This window comes from Manacus candei, unplaced genomic scaffold, assembly GCF_025592945.1.
Source record: "Manacus candei isolate 608988 ecotype Guabito, Panama unplaced genomic scaffold, ASM2559294v1 h1tg000060l, whole genome shotgun sequence".
Taxonomy (NCBI): domain Eukaryota; kingdom Metazoa; phylum Chordata; class Aves; order Passeriformes; family Pipridae; genus Manacus; species Manacus candei.
Window position 1 is genome coordinate 8,213,550 of NW_026138108.1, and position 20,697 is coordinate 8,234,246.

Sequence of the window (20,697 nt, forward strand, 5' to 3'; positions counted from 1 at the left end):
TACTTTTCCCTTTGATGGACAGGAAGTGATTTATCACTGCATTCATCAGGAGGAGATCTAAACTGTTTATTTTGTGCCTTGTGTGCCATTACCAAGCTGTAAAATATTGATCATGAGTAATGAACCTAGAGATCTGTAAATGAAATATAGGATAGGTAGAAAATATTGAGCCTGATTCTGTGGCTTGTCAAAATCAATCCCCTCACTGGGATGAGAGCATTTCTCAGAATTTATTCAGCTTTTTTAAGCTTCATCCCCTGTATCTTTTGCAATGATGTCAAACTATTCCATCTGACAGGGATATACACAGATTGGCCAAATGGGTAAACAGTACCATTCAGACAAAGACACATAACAGTACTGAGTTTTGCTTGCTTTGGGGATCAACCTGCACTTTTCCAAAAGTTCCCAATATATATAAAGTATGCTTTTATTTATACTTTGCAGACTTTTTGGCATTTCCAGTTTTTGACCAAACAACACATGAAATGCTGTTCTTGCTGTAACTCAAGTTTCATTTGGGACAGGCTTCACAGACTCTGAAACAGAGAAGAAGAGAGAGGCACTTGCTTTACTACCTGATGACCTACTCCTTTCGTATATGGGATTAATAGGAATTCAGTTTTTGGGGATATCCTTGGGATGCTGTTCAGAAGGGCTAGCAGTAGATAAAATCACCCAGAACACAGTCACCAACAGTATGTGAAAGAGGTCACGTGTATGAAAAGCCCCACTTTGCATAGTGAATTGAGTGAGTAAAGAGAGGAAGGAAAAGGCATCTAATTCTAAGGGAATATTTTGCAGTTTCAGCCTGAAATGACTCAAAATGCAATAAATTCTCATCAAGCCTTTGAAAACAGTTGTAATTATCTTGATAGATGATCTCCAAAGAGACCTTCATAGTAAATACTTGCTAGAAAAGGAATTGGAGTACAAAGGTAAGGTAAGATGCATTAGAAGCTTCTCAAAGCAAGTGAGCTGCTGTGCAGCCACAAGGAAATCAGTCAAGCATTCTCCAAAAGGAGTGATAGGCAGGTATGACTATCTTCATTTTCACTTTTTTCTCCTTTACAAGACTGTTATTGCAGCATCCAGTTCATTAGAGTTGGTATTGGACCCTATCATTGGTAAAATGGATTTTCAAAAAAGACTTTTTTCTTTATAACTATATATCCCAGCATTTATTTATTACAACTCTGGAACAGATTTTTTACTAATTCTCCTTTCTGGTTGTTAAAAAGCCAAATCTACGTATAATCTGTTTGCTCCAAGTAATGCTAATTTTCTTATTATGTCCTTGTTACTACTTATTTATGTTAGAGACCTCAGGCTTTATACCTCTGACAGACAGTGAGAACTACTAGTTGGCTGCCAGGGTGAGTCAGCAACATGATTCTTTCATGGCAGATTACCAAGTTACATGCTGAAAAAAAGTGTCAAAAAATACCTCCAGGTGAAATAAAATTATAGGTGACGCTTCAGCATAGAGGGGAGCATTTCAAAGCCTTTTTTAATTTCTATAAAATACTGGCAGGGTATGAGGGAGAAGGAGGGAGAAGACTGAAACCCTTAGCAAAATGTAAAGAGAGAAATCAGTTCCTGTAATATCGTAGCATTACAATACTATCGTGGGTCTTTTTTTGCATGTTAGAGATTTTGGTGTACTTGAGAGTTGTAATTTATAGCTTAGGGCAGGAAAAAAACCTTACAACAGTGTGCCACAAGATCACACTTTGTCACGGAGAGTAAGACTTCAAGGTTACATGAACAAATTTGTTGAGTTTTGCTTTCACGGTGAACAAATATTCCACTTCTCTGGTTAGTTTTTACCAAGGATAATATGACAGTTCTCAAGGGAACTACAGTATCTGTGGAAGGTTTTGAGATCTTTGCATGACTTTAATCCTTTCTCACCCTCATAATGAGTGAATGCAATTTCAGATTTTTTTTTTAGTTTATTTTTTTTCAAGTCGCCTTGCATTTTTACTGTTCTAGCTAACTATTCAAGTGGTTGAATTTGAAAATACGGGGGCAAAGGAAGAGGGTGAGTCAGAACAAATGCATTTCGCAGTGCTCAGGGGAGACAGACACACAGGACAGGTGATTCAATCACAGGTGTAATTTGGCAACAAATTACAGTAAACACCACTCAGGATTCTTTGCGTAAGGGGATGCATTTCCTCAGCTATAAACCTGTGACACATCCAGGTTTCAGCAACATATTAGTTGAGTAATTTATGGAAGGTGAGACTTCACTTCTGCTAAATTAAACTGTTATGGAAGTCACAAAATTGTAAAAAGCACAACATCAATTTTCATTGGTTTGCTAGTTCTGCAGTTCCTCAGTACTCAACATTTTAACATTGTTTTTGGGTACCACTGAGTGGAGCTCAAATACCAATTTAGAAAAAAATTAAACCTCTCAGGTTGTTGCCAGAATCCACTACACGTTTCTGAGCCTACCTCATCCTCAGCCTTCAGAACAGAGTAGTACCTTTTATAGTGTAAATATCCATCTAAAGGCACATCAGAAGTCAAATTAATCAAATGTTGTTGTTCAACCTCATCTCTGAGTAGGCCAAGAAATTAGCACACCACTACATAAGTAGAAGCTTAAGGAGGGAGGTTTTCTTTTTTCTACACACCCTGTTGTTGTGATTATCCTATCCTCAGCATCACACAATGTCCTACCTTTCTCACTTTCCAAAGGTGCAAACTTCCTCAAAGGTGCAAACTCTTCAGGGATTTCCAGTATCATTGATTTTGGCAGAATGATACATTTGTACCAAAAGTTAGCACCAATTATTCAGTAAAAAAGAACACACACTGACAGAAGCAGCTGTAATGATATTATTTCGTTAAAGGATAATAATGCATGCAAAATATTTCTAAATTTACATCTTTGATAATATCTCTAACATCCTCTGTACACACAGTTGAAGAGGTCTTTCTGTTTCTCTGCATAGTCAGCCATGTGCATGGCCAATTGTAAAGTTTCTCTCTACTTAAGTGGCTGGTACTTAAAAAGTGCCATCGGGAGAGACATTAAAAAAGTTCCCAAATGATGAATACCTCAGGTGATACAGAGACAACTGTAACTGAAGCAATGCTCAGAAGCCTGTTGGAGCTTGCCATCCTGCTGAAGATGTTTGCACAGGTATCGAGCTTTATTAAACTAAAGACTGAGGGGTTGTGGCCCTTTTGAAAAAAAAAAATTCTTATTGGATGGTTGTGGTGGTAAAATCTGCAAAGTAAGGCTTGCAAAAACAGCAAAAGAAGAAAAAAAATACTTTCTCAGAGTAAACTTTGTTGTTCTTTAACCTAGACTATTAGTCTCCCGAAAATACATAATTTCATCGTGCACTGTACATTTCAAAACTTGCAACCACTACTGTGTTAAGTAAAATAACTTGCTTGCACTACCAGTTCTCTTTGGATCACTCCATACATGCCCTTACCTTAGCTATGATACGGCACAGATGGGCACCTTCCTGGGTAAGGCTGAACAAACTGCTAATCGCCGACTCGGTGACGTGCACACTGTCTGACAGCTCTATTTGTCTCAGCAGGTTCTGTGTGACATAACATAATAAACATAACTTACTTCCAATTAAAGGCATTTGTGTTAGATCGCTGGTCTTGGAGGTCTTTTCGAAACTTGAAGATTCTATGGTTCTGTTCTATTATTCTATATTTAAAGACAAGATGGAGTATACAGCCTAGTTCTTTAATCATCTTGCTTCTCACCCAGAGAAAGGAAAGAAAAGTTGGACAAGTCAAACTGGTAGCACTAACTCATTTATCACTGCATTTGAATAGGTGTAACCAAGAATAGTGATATTTTAAATATTTACAGGGCAAGAAAATGGGCTCATGTCTGAGAATTCAGCAAAGAACTCTTCAGATATTTAGTAAATTGCTATTGGGTTTTGCCTGAAATTGAACCAGAATTTTCAGAAGACAAGTAATTTAGCTTAGTGTAAAAGCTGATCACAAGGTTGCCACCTTATTTATAAGGAATATTGCTATACCTTTTCTTACACTACTCTCTAAGCCTCTGGGTTCATCACTATTCTCAGACTACACAGAAAATGTCATTGATCAATACGGGGAGTTCTCATAAAGAAATATAGGGGGTTTTCTCCAATGTATGAAATGGATTAGATATTTTTATCTTCATAAAGAATTATATTGCTTTTGCATTTGTGTCACTGCAGCTCCATAGAGAAGTTTATTTCATTTTACTCTTTCTGAAACAAAATGGAATCATTAGAAGAAGAACTAATTATATTTGCTGGGAGGAAGAAGGTAAGCATTTTTATCCAACTTTAAAAGAAGAGTAAGGAAGCATACCACATTTTATACTGTTATTTATACAAAATTCAATTACCTTCCCTTTAAGAGGCTCTGTTCTTTCACCTTTAGCATTAGAAAAATGTTCCACAAAAATATAGTTTAACAGTTCACACTTGGATATGAACCTATGCTGAATAAAATCCTGATACACTGATTAGAAAAGAAAGCTCTTTACACAATGCAAGCTGAAAGTTCTGACCTCTCACACAGTCACTTAGTCTGATTCAGAGCAACAAACTACCCACAGACAATGTGTTTTTATGGTAGAAGTGGGCACATAGGCTGGCTGAATGGTTCAGAAAACTGTTCTTAAAATTATTTTTATTAACGAGTTCTAATCCAAGTCCTTCAGCCCCACAAATACAAATGAGATGATGTGGAGTAATAATTCCACTCCCTTAGAAGAAAAAGAGACTGGGATTTCATGCAGATGCTGAGATGCCCAAAGACAGAAATATCAGCAGTGAATAACTGTTCTTCAGATTGAAAAGCCTAAGCACTGAAACAACAACCACCTACTCACTGAATTTGCAATATGCAAAGTTATTTACACACCTCAAGTCATATGTGACATTTCATATGGTTCTCATAATTCTTAACCAAAGCGAGCAGCTTGTTAATTGGACTGCAATTCTGCAAATGTATTTTGGAGATTCTCACCTACTAGTCATCATCTTCTAAAACTAGAAGGGATGTTTCTGAAAGAATCACTTGTTTTGACATCTTAACGCATCAAGGTATGTTAGAATTTAACCAATACCACACACTAATTTTGTTTTAGCACTCTAGTAAATACTAATTAATTATTTCATGTTCACTAAGCCTCTCCTGTCCTCTTTGTCTGCAGGGACAACAAAAAAATTTCAGCCTCTCTCCTCTAAAACATGGACAAATTAATTGGGTATAAATGAGGAAAACTAGGGGATGCAAAGGGATTTTTACCGAGATCTCAAGAAAGAAAACATGATAGATTGGTTAGGCTTGCAGGTTGGTATTATTTCAAGAATGGTCTAGCAGAAAAAGAAATTAATACATTTGCAATCTCAGACTAATTACTCAGCGTATTTCAAAGAATCAGAATCTCAGCATGAGTAAGGTTGGAAGGGACACTGGAAGTCATCTAGCCCAACTTCCCAGCTCAAGTAGGATTCCCTAGTACATTAATTAGGATTGTGTTCAGGCAGCTCTTGAATATCTCCAGAAAAGAAGAGCCAACAACCTCTCTGGACAATGTATAACCTGTACACAACACTATATTTTATCACTACTTCCTGGAGTCTAAAACATGCATTGTTTAAAATGTGTGTTGCAATAATATACTTGCTATATATATATATATATATATATTTAAAAGTTCAGTTTTTAATGAGAATTACTGAGAGCAGGAGATAATTTTTTTCCAAGGTTTCCAAAGGAAAGCAGTGTCTGTATGAAAGGAAGAGAAGGAGTTTCCAAAGACCTTATTGGCAAGACATTGTCCAGAAGTTAGCTTGCAAGAAAGGAGAGACATGAGGAAAAGTAAGCAACATGGTAAGCCACAAGATCATTTTGTCTGGGATTTGAGTTTATTGGAGAATCTGAGAATACAATCACCTAAATCTCATTGCAACATATTTGAATTACCGATCATGGGTTTGTTGAAAACTGGGAGTTGTAATTCTAATCCTCCTCTTAATCACAGAATGGCTTGGGCTTCAAGGGGCCTTAGAGAACATCTAGTTCCACCCCATGCTATGAGCAGGGACACCTTTCACTAGGATCAGTTTGCTCAGAGCCCCATCCAACCTGACCTTGGGTCGCCAGTAGATGGTCTCCCTCAAGATTCAATCTTTTTGGAATGCTTTTTTTTTTAATATAAACTCACCTGTGCCTCATGTGTTAAAACCAACTCTATCAACTGGCCAAAATACTGGGCAACGGTGGTGAGTGTTTCATTAATACAAGATTTCATAGACTTCAGTATCTCTTCATCTTCAGTCTGTATGCACCTGAAAAGAAAGAGAAAGGAAAGGGGTGAAGGAAAAAAAGATGCAACAGACCTCATTGTCAGAGGTGAGGCCTGTGTTAATAATGGGGATATAATGGGAATTCAGGAAAGGAAAATGTCTTTGTGTCATTAGCATCATTCCAGACTTTAATCAAAGTTTTGTCTGCACATAGTAAGTATACCATGAAAAAATAATAGTGGACATTACTGAATAATTTTGGTATAACAACTTCACAGACTGCAGGTCAAATTTTGCTGCAGATGCTGTGTGTTCATATAGTGTAACTGCTCTTTTCCACTTGTGATGACAGTTCTAGTTGCTCTCAGATGTTTGTATTTCAACTGCAGCTATGCACATCCATCCATCTTTTGTAATAAAAGAAGGGTTTTCCATAATTTTCATTTCTTTACCTTTTTTGCCATAGTTTAATGATAGCAGAATAAGGATGCAGAAAAGAATGTGTGTCCAGATGAGTTAAAAAGCATACTCAAAAGTAAAATTTGTCCATCTATGCAGAAAGATTACATAAAGCAGCTTTACAGAATTAGTATAACTATCCTGTAACCAGTGATGTTTGGCTATAATTGAAGAAATGAGGTAAAGAGGGAAAACTTTATACAATTCAAATGAAATAACTAATATTTCCTCACAGAAATACATTTATTTGAATTGCTAAAACATATTCTGCCAAGACAGGCCTCTGTAATGGAAGATACAGTTTGGCTGATCAGTCTCTTTACCTACATAGGTAAACCTTTTCAGCTTTTCCTGTCTGTCACCCACCTATATCAAATTTTAGTTAAAAAGACAAGGAGGGGGATGGCTGATTCGGGGCAGACACTTTGAGATCAGAGCTCTCATTAAATCAGTGTGTCTCATAGTAGAATATAAAGTCTGAGCTGTGTGGGTTTGGCAAAAAGAAATAGTGCTCAAAAAAATGTTATTTCCTGATATTTAGATGGTGTCTTCCCCCAAAGCAAAATGACTTGCATAGTGTTAAAAGTAAATTGAAAAAGAGTGATTGAACTGTGCTGAAGGGATTGGGTAACTTCAGCAGTGGAGACACCATGAGAAGAATTATAGAGATTCTTATCTTCTACTCTCAGCATTCCAGAGTGCAGGGAGATGAGTAAACCTACAACTACAATTTAAAGGATTGTGTATTTATTTTGGTTTGATATACATACATGGATATGTGTATATTAAGTTTCCACACCAACTGAAATCTTGGCTCCACAGAACTGGAAGGGCACTTTGTTGCTGACATCCTTAGAGCCAGACTTTCTCCCTTGGTTGTGTCTATAAGTCCCGAAAAATCCACTTGCATGAAGCTTCGCATCTATGCCGGGCTTTTTGTGCAGCAGCAGATCCCATCTTTCATAAGTATGCAGTTTAGATAAAAGCAACTCACTTCACCCAGCACAAACTAGTATGCAGAAAGTCTTGCAGAGCTACAGGGGCCTATTTCAAACAACTGAGGGTGTTAGTGGATTTGTGCTTCTCATTAGAAATTCCACAACATAATAAACCAGCAAAATTAATATTCCAATTACAAAATTTAAGTTACCTTTCTGTGAATGCTGTAAATTCTGAACACTTGTCTATTAAAAGTTTTTCAAACTGCAGAGAGAGAAAGAGAAAGTGGTTTTAAAGCAATACCCATATACATAATTTCTTTACAAAAGTAAATAATACTTGTTTCTTAATTGAAAAACCTCCAGAAGCATAATATTTGACATGAACCTTCTTTATCTATTTTTCTGAATAAAACAGGTAGAGATAAAACTGAAGTTTACAAAAAAGTAGCATTTTCCATGTTGGAAATGCAAAGGAACTCACAGATGGGGTATCGAAATACTTTAGTCCTGTAGTGTTCAAAAGCAAAACATTTTTCAACACCATTAGTCATTAAAAACATTCAGAATCAAGCCTGTAAAATAGGATCCAAAATAATTCAATAAAATGTCAGTCACCAAAAAGACATTAGAAAGTCTTAAACCAGGGACCAGTATCAGTGTATAAGAATTTCTTACAGATTGTTTAAAGTAAGTAATAATAATAGCAATAATAACAATAATAATAAACAAAAAATAAGAGAAACATGACATCAAGTAAAGCATCATACCTGGTGCATTTCTTCTGAAGGATTCCTGGTGAACGTATTGTACTCATTTATCATTGAACGCACATGGCAGTTGACTCTTACTGTCATGCTGTGGACTCTCTGCCACCTATTCTTCTCCAGCTTCTGAGCAATCCTTGTCAATTCTGTGCTTATGATCCAAGCTCTCTTTAACAGAAGCTGCAAGTTATCACAAGTGCTATACTGTGAGGAAAGCATCAGTTCATTTTGTTCATCCTTCTCAATGCTGATGGGCTTGGACTGGAGAATACACATACATTCGCAGTCTGTCATCAACTTCAAATCTTCCATCCAACGCTGAACAGAGTCCACCTGGATTAAATGCATGCTAGAAGGCAGAGAAAGAGAGGAAAGAATGAGGTAAAGTGAAAAAAACTTAGAAAAACCACCAGCAACACCATACAGCTGTATCCATTACTAGGTTACAATAGACTGACAAAAGGCAAAAAAAATTGAACAAACAATTGGCTTGTAGTAACACAGCGATATGTTTAGCTTTTCATTCCAAATACAGGTTCTGGTTTTCTAATCACCTTTACATCACATTCCCTGCTATAAAATTATTTCTGAAAAATCAGTAGTAAATAGAAGTTTAGACTATGCTTTTTAAGGAAAAAGTTTTTGTACATTCAGATCTACATTTGACATGGAGAAGGAACAAAGTTATGAGTATGTTTGCTTGTTGTTTATGGGGTTGTCAGGTTTATCTAGACACTTTGCCTATTAATTGCTTAACATAGCTTTACCTTGCAGCATCTCTCCAAAGCCCTTCCACACAAACTTACACAGCCAAACCAAGACAAGTGAACAATACTGTCAGCAATATCTGTTTCTGCCATATCGTAATCCCTTAAATCTCAGCTGGATTCTACTTCCTCACCAGATCTGTACCTTACCCCTTATTTCTCATTGCTCTGTACAATTTGCACATCTAACTTCCAAACCACATTTTTGCACTACAACAAATATGATGTGAACCAGTAAGGCTGAAAAACTCCTTGATAAGCACTCCCTGACACAAGGGCAACGAGCCTGCATTTCGTGCCCTTGCACCCTCCAGTTAGTAAAACATGGTACCCAATGCAGAAGCTGTACTGAGCTGTTCTGAACTCATCTTTGTGAGGGATCACAAGTTCCCCAGAGCCTTGAGATGGAAGTGCCTAATTTATTTTTTTTCTTATATAAAGGTACCCAGACCCTAATAAAAATACCTTAATCCCCACTCCAACCATACTAAGGGTTTCCAAAGAGTTGAAGATAAAAGGTAAAGCAGAAATTAGATTCAGGAAAAGCAAGAGAAAATGAATTTAATTTTTTTTCATGTTTCTATTGGTATCCTACAGATAATCTGACAAAGTAGTGGATTGCTGTCTACCTTCTGGATACAAGCTACAGTTTTAAATAATACTATACCAGATAGGACAAAAAATATGTTTTTATTATAATTCCCATTCATTTAATTCAGATACTGATTCATTGCAACTCAGCAACACAATAGTAAAGTTCTGTGTTGTTATATTAAACTTTACTGTTAGAACAAAATCTGCAATTACATTAGCTAGGCTAAGGATGACCAGATGGAAGGCTTTTTCATTCTTTTGCTTCCATTTATACACTGAACTCAAGAAATCTCCTGCCAGACCACTCCAGTAATATTCCATAAATAAACAAAATGTATTTACGTACATATGAAAAGGACGGACCTCAAGTATCATTTCATGCAAATTGACAGCAAACAAGATACAAGTGATCAGTTTCATTGATCCAATCTCCCTTTTCACCGTATTTGATGAAACTACTTTTAATTTTAAACTTTACAGGCTGCTGCTATTTAACATCTTTATTTCACTCAGCTTTGAATATTGTGTAATGGCATTTCATGATCAATTGAGGCCCACTTTCTTCATGCTTTCTTATTGCCTTTTTGGATCTGAAGCAAGGTTTCCTAATAAACAAAACCAACAACTTGAGAAGTTTGAGACCATGATTTATAATGTTGTGCATAGTTTGCGTGCGGATCAGGATAAACTCATTTGACGCAGAGTAATGTACCCTTCATTTCTAAAGTGCACTATGATAATTGATTAAACCTCTGCTTAGTAAATAGAAATAAACTTCTGTATTATAAATTCACATAAAAAAAACTAGAAAAGAAGCTTAGTGAAGGGAAAAAAACCCAACAACAAAAAAATCATTCATATTTCCTCTGGTCCCAAAAGCCAAAATTCACTCTGAGGAGAAAAAAAGATTATAGACCTGTAAAACAAAAAAAATTACAAATGTTAAAGAAACTCTCCTTGTTGGCTTCTGTTCCTATTAATTGTTGCAAGTACAACTGTAGAATTTAGGATATTCTTTCACTGAAACTTAGTATTCCTTAACTGACAACAGTAACAAAAATAACACCCTTCACATCCTTTCTGAGAAGGGCCACAGAAAACTCCCCCTCTGCTTACTATCTCAGCTTTTCTGACACATTAGTCTTTAAATTAGACATACAGCATTATCACTCAAATTACGTATATAAATGATTCACCTTCATCCACATCTCCCTATATTTAGAGAAAAACTTCCTAAATGTGCAATAGATGAATTTTTGGACTAATTTTTTATATTTTAAAATAAGAAAAGCAAAAAGTGTGATCATTCATAATTACCTATGAAGAATCTTATTCCAGACAGCATTTACTGAACTCAAAAAACAAGTTGAAAATTTCCATTTTGTCTCCCTATTACTGAAAAAAAAAAATCTACACCTACAAAATAAAAAGAACCATAATAGGTCAGACCAAAAAAAAAGAAACAAAACAACACAATCTGTCTAGCCCATTATCCTGGTCCCAACACGCCCATTAGGAGATGCATAAGGAAAGATTATAAGAACTGTGGCAAGAGTTTAGCAACCCCTCCTTCCCATCTTCTGGCAATTAGTGGTTTAGATACTTCCTCAGCCAGAAGTTGTGTCTGAGCAGGATGTTTTTACAATTCATGAAACAAAAGTAGCCATTAATCCCTTTCTGAACTCAGTTAAACTTTTGGCCTTTGCAACATCTAGTGGCAGTGTCTCACATTGTTTGATTATTTTTTGTATGAAAAAGTGTTTCTTACTCTTTGTTTTGAACTTGCTTGGACATGTAAACACAAATTATTTAGTTCTTATATTTTAAGAGATACTGAAATGACAGTTCTGCACTCACTCTCTTCATGCAATTCATTATTTCATTTGCTCCACTTTATCTTCTCTAGGTTATTTTATTTCCAAGGTAGAGAAACTCGGTCTATCTAGTCAATCACCATAAAGACATTTTTCCACTCCTCTGATCATTCGTTTACTCTCCCCACCTTTTTAAAAAGTCATTTCCAGTATCCCTGTGTCCTCAGATGTGATAGCAAGGACAGGACAAATACAATATTCAGACAAATTATAGATTTATACATTTGAAACACATTTTCTGCACTGCCCCTATTTTCCAACAATTCTTAAATTAAATTTCCCTTTTACTAAAGTGTTTTCCAGAGGGCTCTTTGATTTTTACCTTTTTACCTTACCAAAAATCTACTTTGATTTCAGAATCTTTTCCATGAGTGATAATACATAATGTAGAGTTTTCTACTCTATACATACAATAAAATTTTTCATCAGTTCCCTTTTCCTTCTCGCATGCACTACTTTATGTTCATTAGCATATAATTTCATTTAGCATTTTACATTATTGTGTTGTCCTGCTATTATAACCATTTTTCAGGTCGTTCAACACATTTAGCAAGATTGGTTCAAGCATAAGAGACCTTGCTGGTGTGATTCTCCACAGTTCTGTTTAACTGAGCAACAGTATCTCAACTGGCAGAGACCCTGACATTTAGGTTGGAAAAAGCCTCTAACATCATGAAGTCCAACCATTAACCCAACACTGCCAGGTCCACCACCAAACCACGTCACTAAGTGCTACATCTACACGGCTTTTAAAAACCTCCAGGGATGGTGACTCCACCACTTCCTTGGAGACTCCATTCCAACGCTTGACAACCCTTTCAGTGAAGAAATCTTCCTTAATTTCAAATCTAAACCTCCCCTGGGGCCACTTGAGGTCATTTTCTCTTATTCTATCACCACTTACTTGGGACAAGAGACTGACCCCCACCTTGTTACAGCCACCTTTCAGGCAGTCGCAGAGAACAGTAAGATCTCCCCTCAATCTCCTTTTCTCTAGGCTTAAAAACCCCAACTCCCTCAGCTGCTCCTCATAGGACCTGTGCTCCAAACCCCTCATGAGTTCCATTGCCTTTCTCTGGACATGTCCCAGCATCTCAATGTCTTTCTTGCAGTGAGGGACCCAGAACTGAACACAGGACTCGAGGTTCAGCCTCACCAGTGCCAAGTACAGGGGGACAATCAGTGCCCTGGTCCTGCTGGCCACACTGTTGCTAATCCAAGCCAGGATGGCATTGACCTTCTTGGCCACTTGGTCACATCGCTGGCTCGTGCTCAGCTGCTGTCAACCAGCACCCCCCAGGTCCTTTTCTGCCAGGCCAGTTTCCAATCACTCTGTCCCCAGCCTGTAGCACTGCCTGGGACTGTTGTGGCCCAAGGACAGGACTCAGCACTTGGCCTTGTTGACCTCATGCAGTCAGTCTCAGCCCATTAATCCAGCCTTACCAAATCCCTCTGTAGAGCCTTCCTATCCTCCAGCAGATTAACACTCCCATCCAGTTTGGTGTGGTCTGCAAACTGACCTGAGGGTGCCCTTAATCTCGTTGTTCAGGTCATTGATAAAGATCTTAAGCAGGACTGGCCTCAATACTGAGCCTTGGGGAACACCACTGGTGACTGGCTGCCAGCTGGATATAACTCCATTAACCATCACTCTCTGAGCCCAGCCAGCCAGCCAGTTTTTCACCAAGTGAACAATGCATCCATCCAAGTCCTAAGCAGCCAGTTTTTCCAGAACACTGGGAAAAAGGGCCAAAGGTTTTACTGAAGTCTAGGCAGACAGACAAAATTTAAAGCCTTTCCCACATCCACTAAGCAGGTCACCTTGTCACAGAAGGAGGTCAGGTTGGTCAAGTAGGACCTGCCTTTCATGAACCCATGCCTGATCCCCCCCTTAGTCTGTACATGCCACATGATGGCACTGAAAATGATCTGCTCCATCACTTTCCTGGGCACTGAGGTCAGGCTGACAGGCCTGTAGTTCCCTGTATTCATCCTTCCAGCACTTCTGGGACATAGGTGTCACACTGGTTAAAATCTAGTCAACTAGGACCTCTCCATATAGCCAAATCTGTTGGTAAATGGTGGCTCAGTGAGCACTTCTACCACTACACTCAGTACTCTTGGGTAGATTCCATTTGACCCATAGACTTTTGTGTGTCTAAGCGGTGTAACAGGTTGCTGACCACTTCCCATTGGAATATGAGGGCTTCATTCTGCTCCTTGTCCCTGTCCTCCAGCTCAGGGGGCTGGATACCTGAAGTTCAACTGGTCTTACTACTAAAAAATGAGGCAAGAAAGTGTTGGCTACCTCAGCCCTTTCCTCAGTCTTTGTCATTATTTCCCACACACACACACATGCAGTAAAGGATGGAAGTTCTCCTTAGCCCTCCTTTTGTTGCCAGTGTACTTACAGGAACTTTTTTTGTTGGTTTTTCACAGCAGTAGCCGGATCAAGTTCTGGTTGGGCTTTCGCCCTTCTAATTTTCTCCCTGTATAACCTCATGGCATCCTTGTAGTTCTCCTGAGTTGCCCTCTCCCTTCTCCCAGAGGTGATAAACTCACCTTTTTTCCTGATTCCAGCCAAGGTTCTCTGTTCAGCCAGGCTGGTCTTATTCCCCACTGTCTCATTTTTTGGCACATGGGGACAGCCTGATCCTGCACCTTTAGGATTTCCTTCTTGAAAGGAAGATATATAGATACATAGATAGAAAGTAGTTCCCCACCACTTAGAATTCCTGAATTTAGTACATCATGGCATATTGACAAAACAGCAATTTATCTAGACTCTATATTATAAAAGCAGCATTTAATGTAAAAACTGTTGTAAAAATAATTCAGTGCAAAATAAAAATTCAAGAGAAAGTCTCCAACATTTCTTCCAAGTCATTCTATTTTAATTGAGGTTGTAAAATATTTGATGAAGTTTTCAAGAGTACTCAACTGAACTTAAGTAACTAGAAACTTGAATACTCTGAATTCTAGTGCTTGACAAAAAACAAAGTCTTTTAAAAATTTTGTTATTTTGACAAAATCTTCTGGTGCAGCCAGCTGAGGCCAACTTAGAACAACAGCATGTTGAAAGTATGTTGCTTCAAAAGATGATCAGACTTTGTTTCATACAAATATTTCTGCACTACGTAACACATTTCAGGCAAATTTCATCCTGGAGAAATACTCAAATAAAAAAAAAATACTCCTATTTTAAATTTCTAAAAAGAGATAGGTGATATTCAGAGTTCTGTAACTAGCATTTCTCTCTTTTTTAAATTTTTTATTTTTTTTTTTTGCTATTTCCTATCATCTTTTAAGTAGTTTGTTGACTAACAAATCAAATCAAGGTCTTTAAGACAGACAAGATGGATTAGCATCAAAAGGATTATCTGTCTCATATTGGTGTTACATGAATAGGAAAGCAAAGAGTAAATAACCAGATGATTTGTTTAAACTTCCAGCTGGAAGTGCTTTACCACAATTTTACTGGCAGCACATACACTTCTATTTTAAATTGCAAGTGTTACAATGAAGAAGAGTTATACCTCCAATTTAGCACTGAGTTTCACTAAGTGCAAAAGTTTCCTGTTTTATAACATTGTGTTGAAGTCTGAGCTGATCAATTCACATGAATAATTCCAATGATCATATTTATAAAGTGTAAAGACTTCTGCTCAGTCAAATTATATTTTCAAGGCTTCTCAGCCTTTTTATCCATTTTTACCTAATATGACAGATTTATTACCAACACTAATGATAGCATTTAGTACAGCTTCCAGATAAGCTGATGGTGAAAGTCAATGCCAAGTCTTACGACTGTGCTCAAATTTATTATTCTAATTATTGGTAGGTAATTAATTGGCAACAAACAACTTCTTGAATGAATTTAGCCCCCTCTTTGAACATAAATAATCTCTAATTTTTTTCTAATTCATCTTTTCAAATTATTCATAGGTATGCAGTACACCCAGGGCCAATTTCCACATCAATACAATGGACAGTAGAACTCAACTCTCAGTGGAAGGATGTAGAGAAGAGTCATAGAGACAGTTTTTATTTATCCTCTATTACTCTACACAATATTAATCACATAAGAGCCCTGCAGATACATGATATTGTATTTGCACTGATTTTAGCAAAATTGTATAGAGTTAGCTTAGAACATGCAGAATAGCTGTAAGATAGCTGAGAATCAGATTCATTTTTTTAAGTGAATGCACTTGCTTTGTAAATCATTCCTAAGGTAACACATCCTATGAATACTTGAGTTTTGCAATTGATGTGGCAGCGTGTTCTTTTTTCCTGTTAATCTTACGCACTTCTTTCCCAGTAGAACACTAGCAATCCAACTTCACTGTGACAAAAAGTAAGTTTAGTATGAATTGTTTAAGCCTTTAGAACGCAGTGATAAAAGCAAGTTAGTTCCTAGCCTTTAAAGGAGTTAAAAAGCTATCTTAAAATGGTATTTTAATTTGTCTTAATGATTACTCAACTGTTACAGTTACTAAAGTCTAACATCTTCCCCAAATAAATTCAGTAACAGGTAATTCAAGCTACAGCCCTGAAATATTTCTCAAAACAAAAGAACTTAGGGAAAGTTGTGCTGTATTCAGCCAGCTGTCCTGAAGTGTATTATGGAAGGCAGAACTTTGTTAGCTAGCACTGATATTTTAACATTTTTAACATTTCCATGTAATTTAGGAGTAGGCTTAAACTACAAAGAAATGCAGCAGAAGTAAAAGAGAGATGACCACTAGTCTCAGGAAGCAGCATGCCAATGGGCAGAATAAATAAATACTGGTAACAAAACTAGAATTAGTCAAAGATCACAAATGAAATGCAAATATATTATAGTGGTGGTAATAAGTTTTTTGTCCACTAGGGACACCTCAATATTGTTACCTTTCTAGCAACTGATATCTATGAGTGTGTTCACCTGACTTGAAGACAACAATTGTCCCTCTTTGCCTTTTGCTGAAACTTCAGTACCACCAAATTCAGTTTGGCATCTGCACCCTGGAAGGATGGAGTGAAAAATCAGTGCTACTATAGAGAAGATATGTTAAACCTACAAATATCTTGTGCCTTGTCAAGCATCCATCCAACTACTGCAGGGGTATCAAATGAACAACTTAGAACTAAACATTTGTGGTCAGGCTACTGCATTCTGTCAGATCTTATATATTCACCAATGCAGAAAAATCTATAAGGAAAGTAAAAACACTGTAAACACTCGTAATATATAAGGTATGATGTGTGAACTTACTATATCACACCTGTTTAAAAGGCCATGTAAATAATTTAGTGTTAATTGCTGCACCTATGTCATTCTCAGATCGTCATGTTTTTCTGAGAAATCCTCATTGTAAGTTGCCCCTCTAAAAATATCTGGAAATATTATACCAGCCCAGAATTACTGGCACACTACAGAACATAAAGTCATGCTAAAAAAAAAAAAAAAAAAAAAAAAAATCACAGACTAACTCAGTTTGTTGATTAGTTTGTGTAAAATCCAGGATAAACTTATAACTTTATCGTATAGTAATTTTTTTTACATGGGTACAGTTTGAGTAGGTCCAAGTCCTACCCAGGTTCCATCAACTGAAGGGATAGTCAGAGATGGTTCAAAGTAGTTTCAAGAATTTTTCTTTTGTGCCTAGTACATTAAATTGCTAAAACAGTAGCTGTCTTGACAAGCACATAAACCACTGAGTTCACAGAAATTAAAGACCACAGTAAAAGAGAATATGATTTCCTGAGAGAAAGGAGGAAAACACTGAAAAGCCCTGCTATCAGCAAGTTAATGACAGTATAAGGCTGTTGTTAATTGGCCACTTTTCAGGTAAAGTTGAACAAACAGTGTGTTAATACATTTACAATGATTATCAGCTGAATATGTCTGTTGAATTTATATGTGTACTGTATCCTTAATTCATACTTGCAGGGAATATTATTGCATTTGTAGTGTTGCTATAAGCTAGTAAACTGAGCAAAATTTTCAAAACCAGTTAGCTTGTTGAACCCTGTGACATTGGTATATTCAGATTTAGTAAACTGTTATGAACTCAGATCAGACTTAATGAGTTTTGATACAACTTAAGGAATCCACCAGCTTTATAAACAGGCAATTTTAGCCACTCTACAGTTTGGACATGATAGATGGGGAAAAAGAATTTTTCTGACACAGATTTATGAAGCATATTGTTTCATTTGTTCAGTATGTTGCTTGATGATTTGTTCTGCTGTTAATAAGCAAATTCCCTTCATTTCTCAGGTAAATCCCCTTTGATGAGCCAAATGAAGTAGGCATTCCCTCTATCCGATGTTAGGTCCTGCAATAATGAACTATTCTCCAAGGCAAAGACAAAAGCACTGTTAAAGATAAAAGATCCCACGACTTGACCTCTGCAAATGACAGAGCAAAAACACAAAATGGTTTTCCTAAAAAAATAGGAAAGCTGAGTAATCTTAACTTTGTGTACAATGGCAGAATCCATATCTTTAGACTTCATTTAGCCCAATGTGAGAAGAACAGCATTGCCTCGTGGAACATCCCACGAAAGATCTACTCAGAACCTTTTTTCAGATTCTTGCAGAAGTTTAAATCTGACGTGGTGAGTGAAGTATATTGATAATCTTGAAGGGATGTTGTCGTCAGCATATATTTAAATTGCAAATTACTGAGTATGCACATAGTTTTCACTCCTATGAGTAACTGGACATGTTTCCTGCTTTGTGAAAACGAAAAGTCAACAAGGCCAGCAACAGGAGAGAATGTGCTCAAGATATTAATCAGAGAGTTCATCCTAGTTCATTGTTTCATGATGCTCAGGCTACACTTGTAATTGAAGAGGACAGTATTCCTCATAGCCTTATAAGAACAATATGCCGCAAGAGAGAGAAGTCCTTGTAAACACCTAGCAGGGAGGGAGAATTAGAAATGAGAGTGAGAAGGAGAAAAACAACACTGAACATAATTTGGGGCCATAGACAGTGGAAATGCTCAGACACAATCACAAGCAAGGACTCATTTGGAGACTAATATGAGGGTCCATGAAAATAGCACCAGTGCCTCATTGAACATTGTTTTTTTCTTCCTCCAAATCTGCCTTAATTTGTAGTTTAATAACAAACAGTACAGCTCTCTGTCCCCTTTCCAAAGGAGTTATGACATGCATTATGAGCAGCAGCATTAGCCTTTCACCTTCTACTATTTACTCATTTAAGGTTCTAACCCTACTGATTAAGTAAAGCCCGGATTACTTAATGAAGGAAGCAACAGCCATTTTACAGGGAGTTATGAGATCAGTATCACTCAGGAGACTCTAGAAATTTGGTGACCCTCATTCACACCTGTTACACAGCAGCTCTAGCTAAAACTGTCAAACAAGGGGTGTGAAAAGGATAGCCTGATGTTGGGCTTTTCTAAGATTCACATCAGAACATTAACCCTTCAACAGACAAGTTAAAAAGATGAAAACTAGCAATACAGTGTCACAGATACTGGAATGAGTTGGCAAAAATACCTTATGTGGTCTCATTCACATAAGAACGCAGTTTCCAATCAAACAAATTCAATATTTACGCACAAGTTTTTATACTTCTGTAGAAGTCAGAGGAACTGAAAATGAAATCTTACACCATTAATTTGACTCTTCTGATACCAGAAGCAATCAGGTCAGAAAATTTGTTCATAAATGGCTTAAAATTCAACTCAAAAAATAATTTATTGTGGGCTCAGAATTCTTCTATTAAGTTGCTATTCTAGAATCACTGTGCTTTGATGGTTGGAAGTTTCTTATATCTAATTTAAATTTCTTAAAAGTAATTTCATTCTTATTTGGTTTAATCTTTCCTTTTAAATGAAATTTTTAAATGCATTTCTAGAAAGCATGCTCTCAGCTTCTGTTTTACAAGACTTAACAAGCAAAATTCTTCAGGTTCCTTTTAGGAAACCGTCGCCTTCCTGTCCCCCCATCTAAAGAGTCTGATAGATCTATAGTTCCTGTAAAATTAATTTTTTACTGAAACACTTGATATCATGCCTGATAGCAAATGAAGTCTAACAGTAATTTGCAGTGACATTAATACACCCTTCTCTCCAGAAATATCTCACTTCATCCATACTAAGACCAAAGTTCCTGCCTTCATCACTGCATCTTACCGGCAAATGCAGTCGCAGTCATCTCAATCAACCAGCATACATAGATCCTTCTCCTATTTTTTCCCCCCCATTAAATGAACTACATTTTACCTTTTGTCTAATCACTAGGTTTCTACTTTTACTAGTAAATTACCATGTGTATAATCTCCCCTGAATTTCCTTTGTTCAGGGGGAAAATGTTAAGGTAACTTTGTATATCCTAGAGAATGTTAGCAGATTATTCACTGCTGTGCACCTTTGGCAAGTCCATTTTTTGGCATCCCATTCCCTGCCTGATTCCAAACCCTTAACTACTCTTTACTAGAATGTCTTCCTTTTCATTTCCAATTGCCTCTTATTCCATCTCTTCTCACCCCTTAGATACAAGCATTATATTTTGCTACTTTACACTCAGAGTCACTAGGAAACTTTTGTAGCAAATTCAGCAGCCTAAACAGAATAATTTTCCTGCCTTTTGTGAGTTGTGTTTTGTTTCTCCTTCAGACACATTTCTTTCTCTTTCCATGCACCTGACAGAGTCAAAACAAGATGGTTTTGACTAGTAATGCTTCTAGTTGCCTTTCATTTCCATTTGTGCAGGTGTTGAACCGAACAAAGCCAGTCTCTGATATCAACTGAAGGTTTAAACACAAATAAAGCAGGTTCAAAAATTACAACGAAAAGCCAAACTCACATTATATCTTCATTTCAAACCTCCTCTCAAAACAAGGACTTGGGTTACGCTACCACTTTTTCCATCAGACTTTGCTCATGATTGCAGTGTGTTTTGTCATAAAATATTTAAGGAAAAAACATTTTCACAAATTATTCCAGTGTTTTTCAATTGAAAATGAGAATTCTG

The 20,697-nt window shown here is 36.9% G+C and overlaps 1 protein-coding gene across 2 annotated transcripts in view; it reads right to left on the reverse strand.

The window, feature by feature from the left end:
- Positions 1-20,697, reverse strand: part of INSC (INSC spindle orientation adaptor protein) — a 137,526-nt gene that overhangs the window by 52,338 nt on the left and 64,491 nt on the right. For both annotated transcript variants that reach the window (XM_051804392.1, XM_051804393.1), the window contains exons 3-6: positions 8,470-8,815; positions 7,912-7,964; positions 6,221-6,344; positions 3,459-3,572 (exon numbers count right to left, since the gene is read on the reverse strand). In XM_051804392.1, coding sequence (XP_051660352.1) covers positions 3,459-3,572; positions 6,221-6,344; positions 7,912-7,964; positions 8,470-8,815 — 637 coding nt within the window. The remainder of the gene's footprint in view (positions 1-3,458; positions 3,573-6,220; positions 6,345-7,911; positions 7,965-8,469; positions 8,816-20,697) is intronic.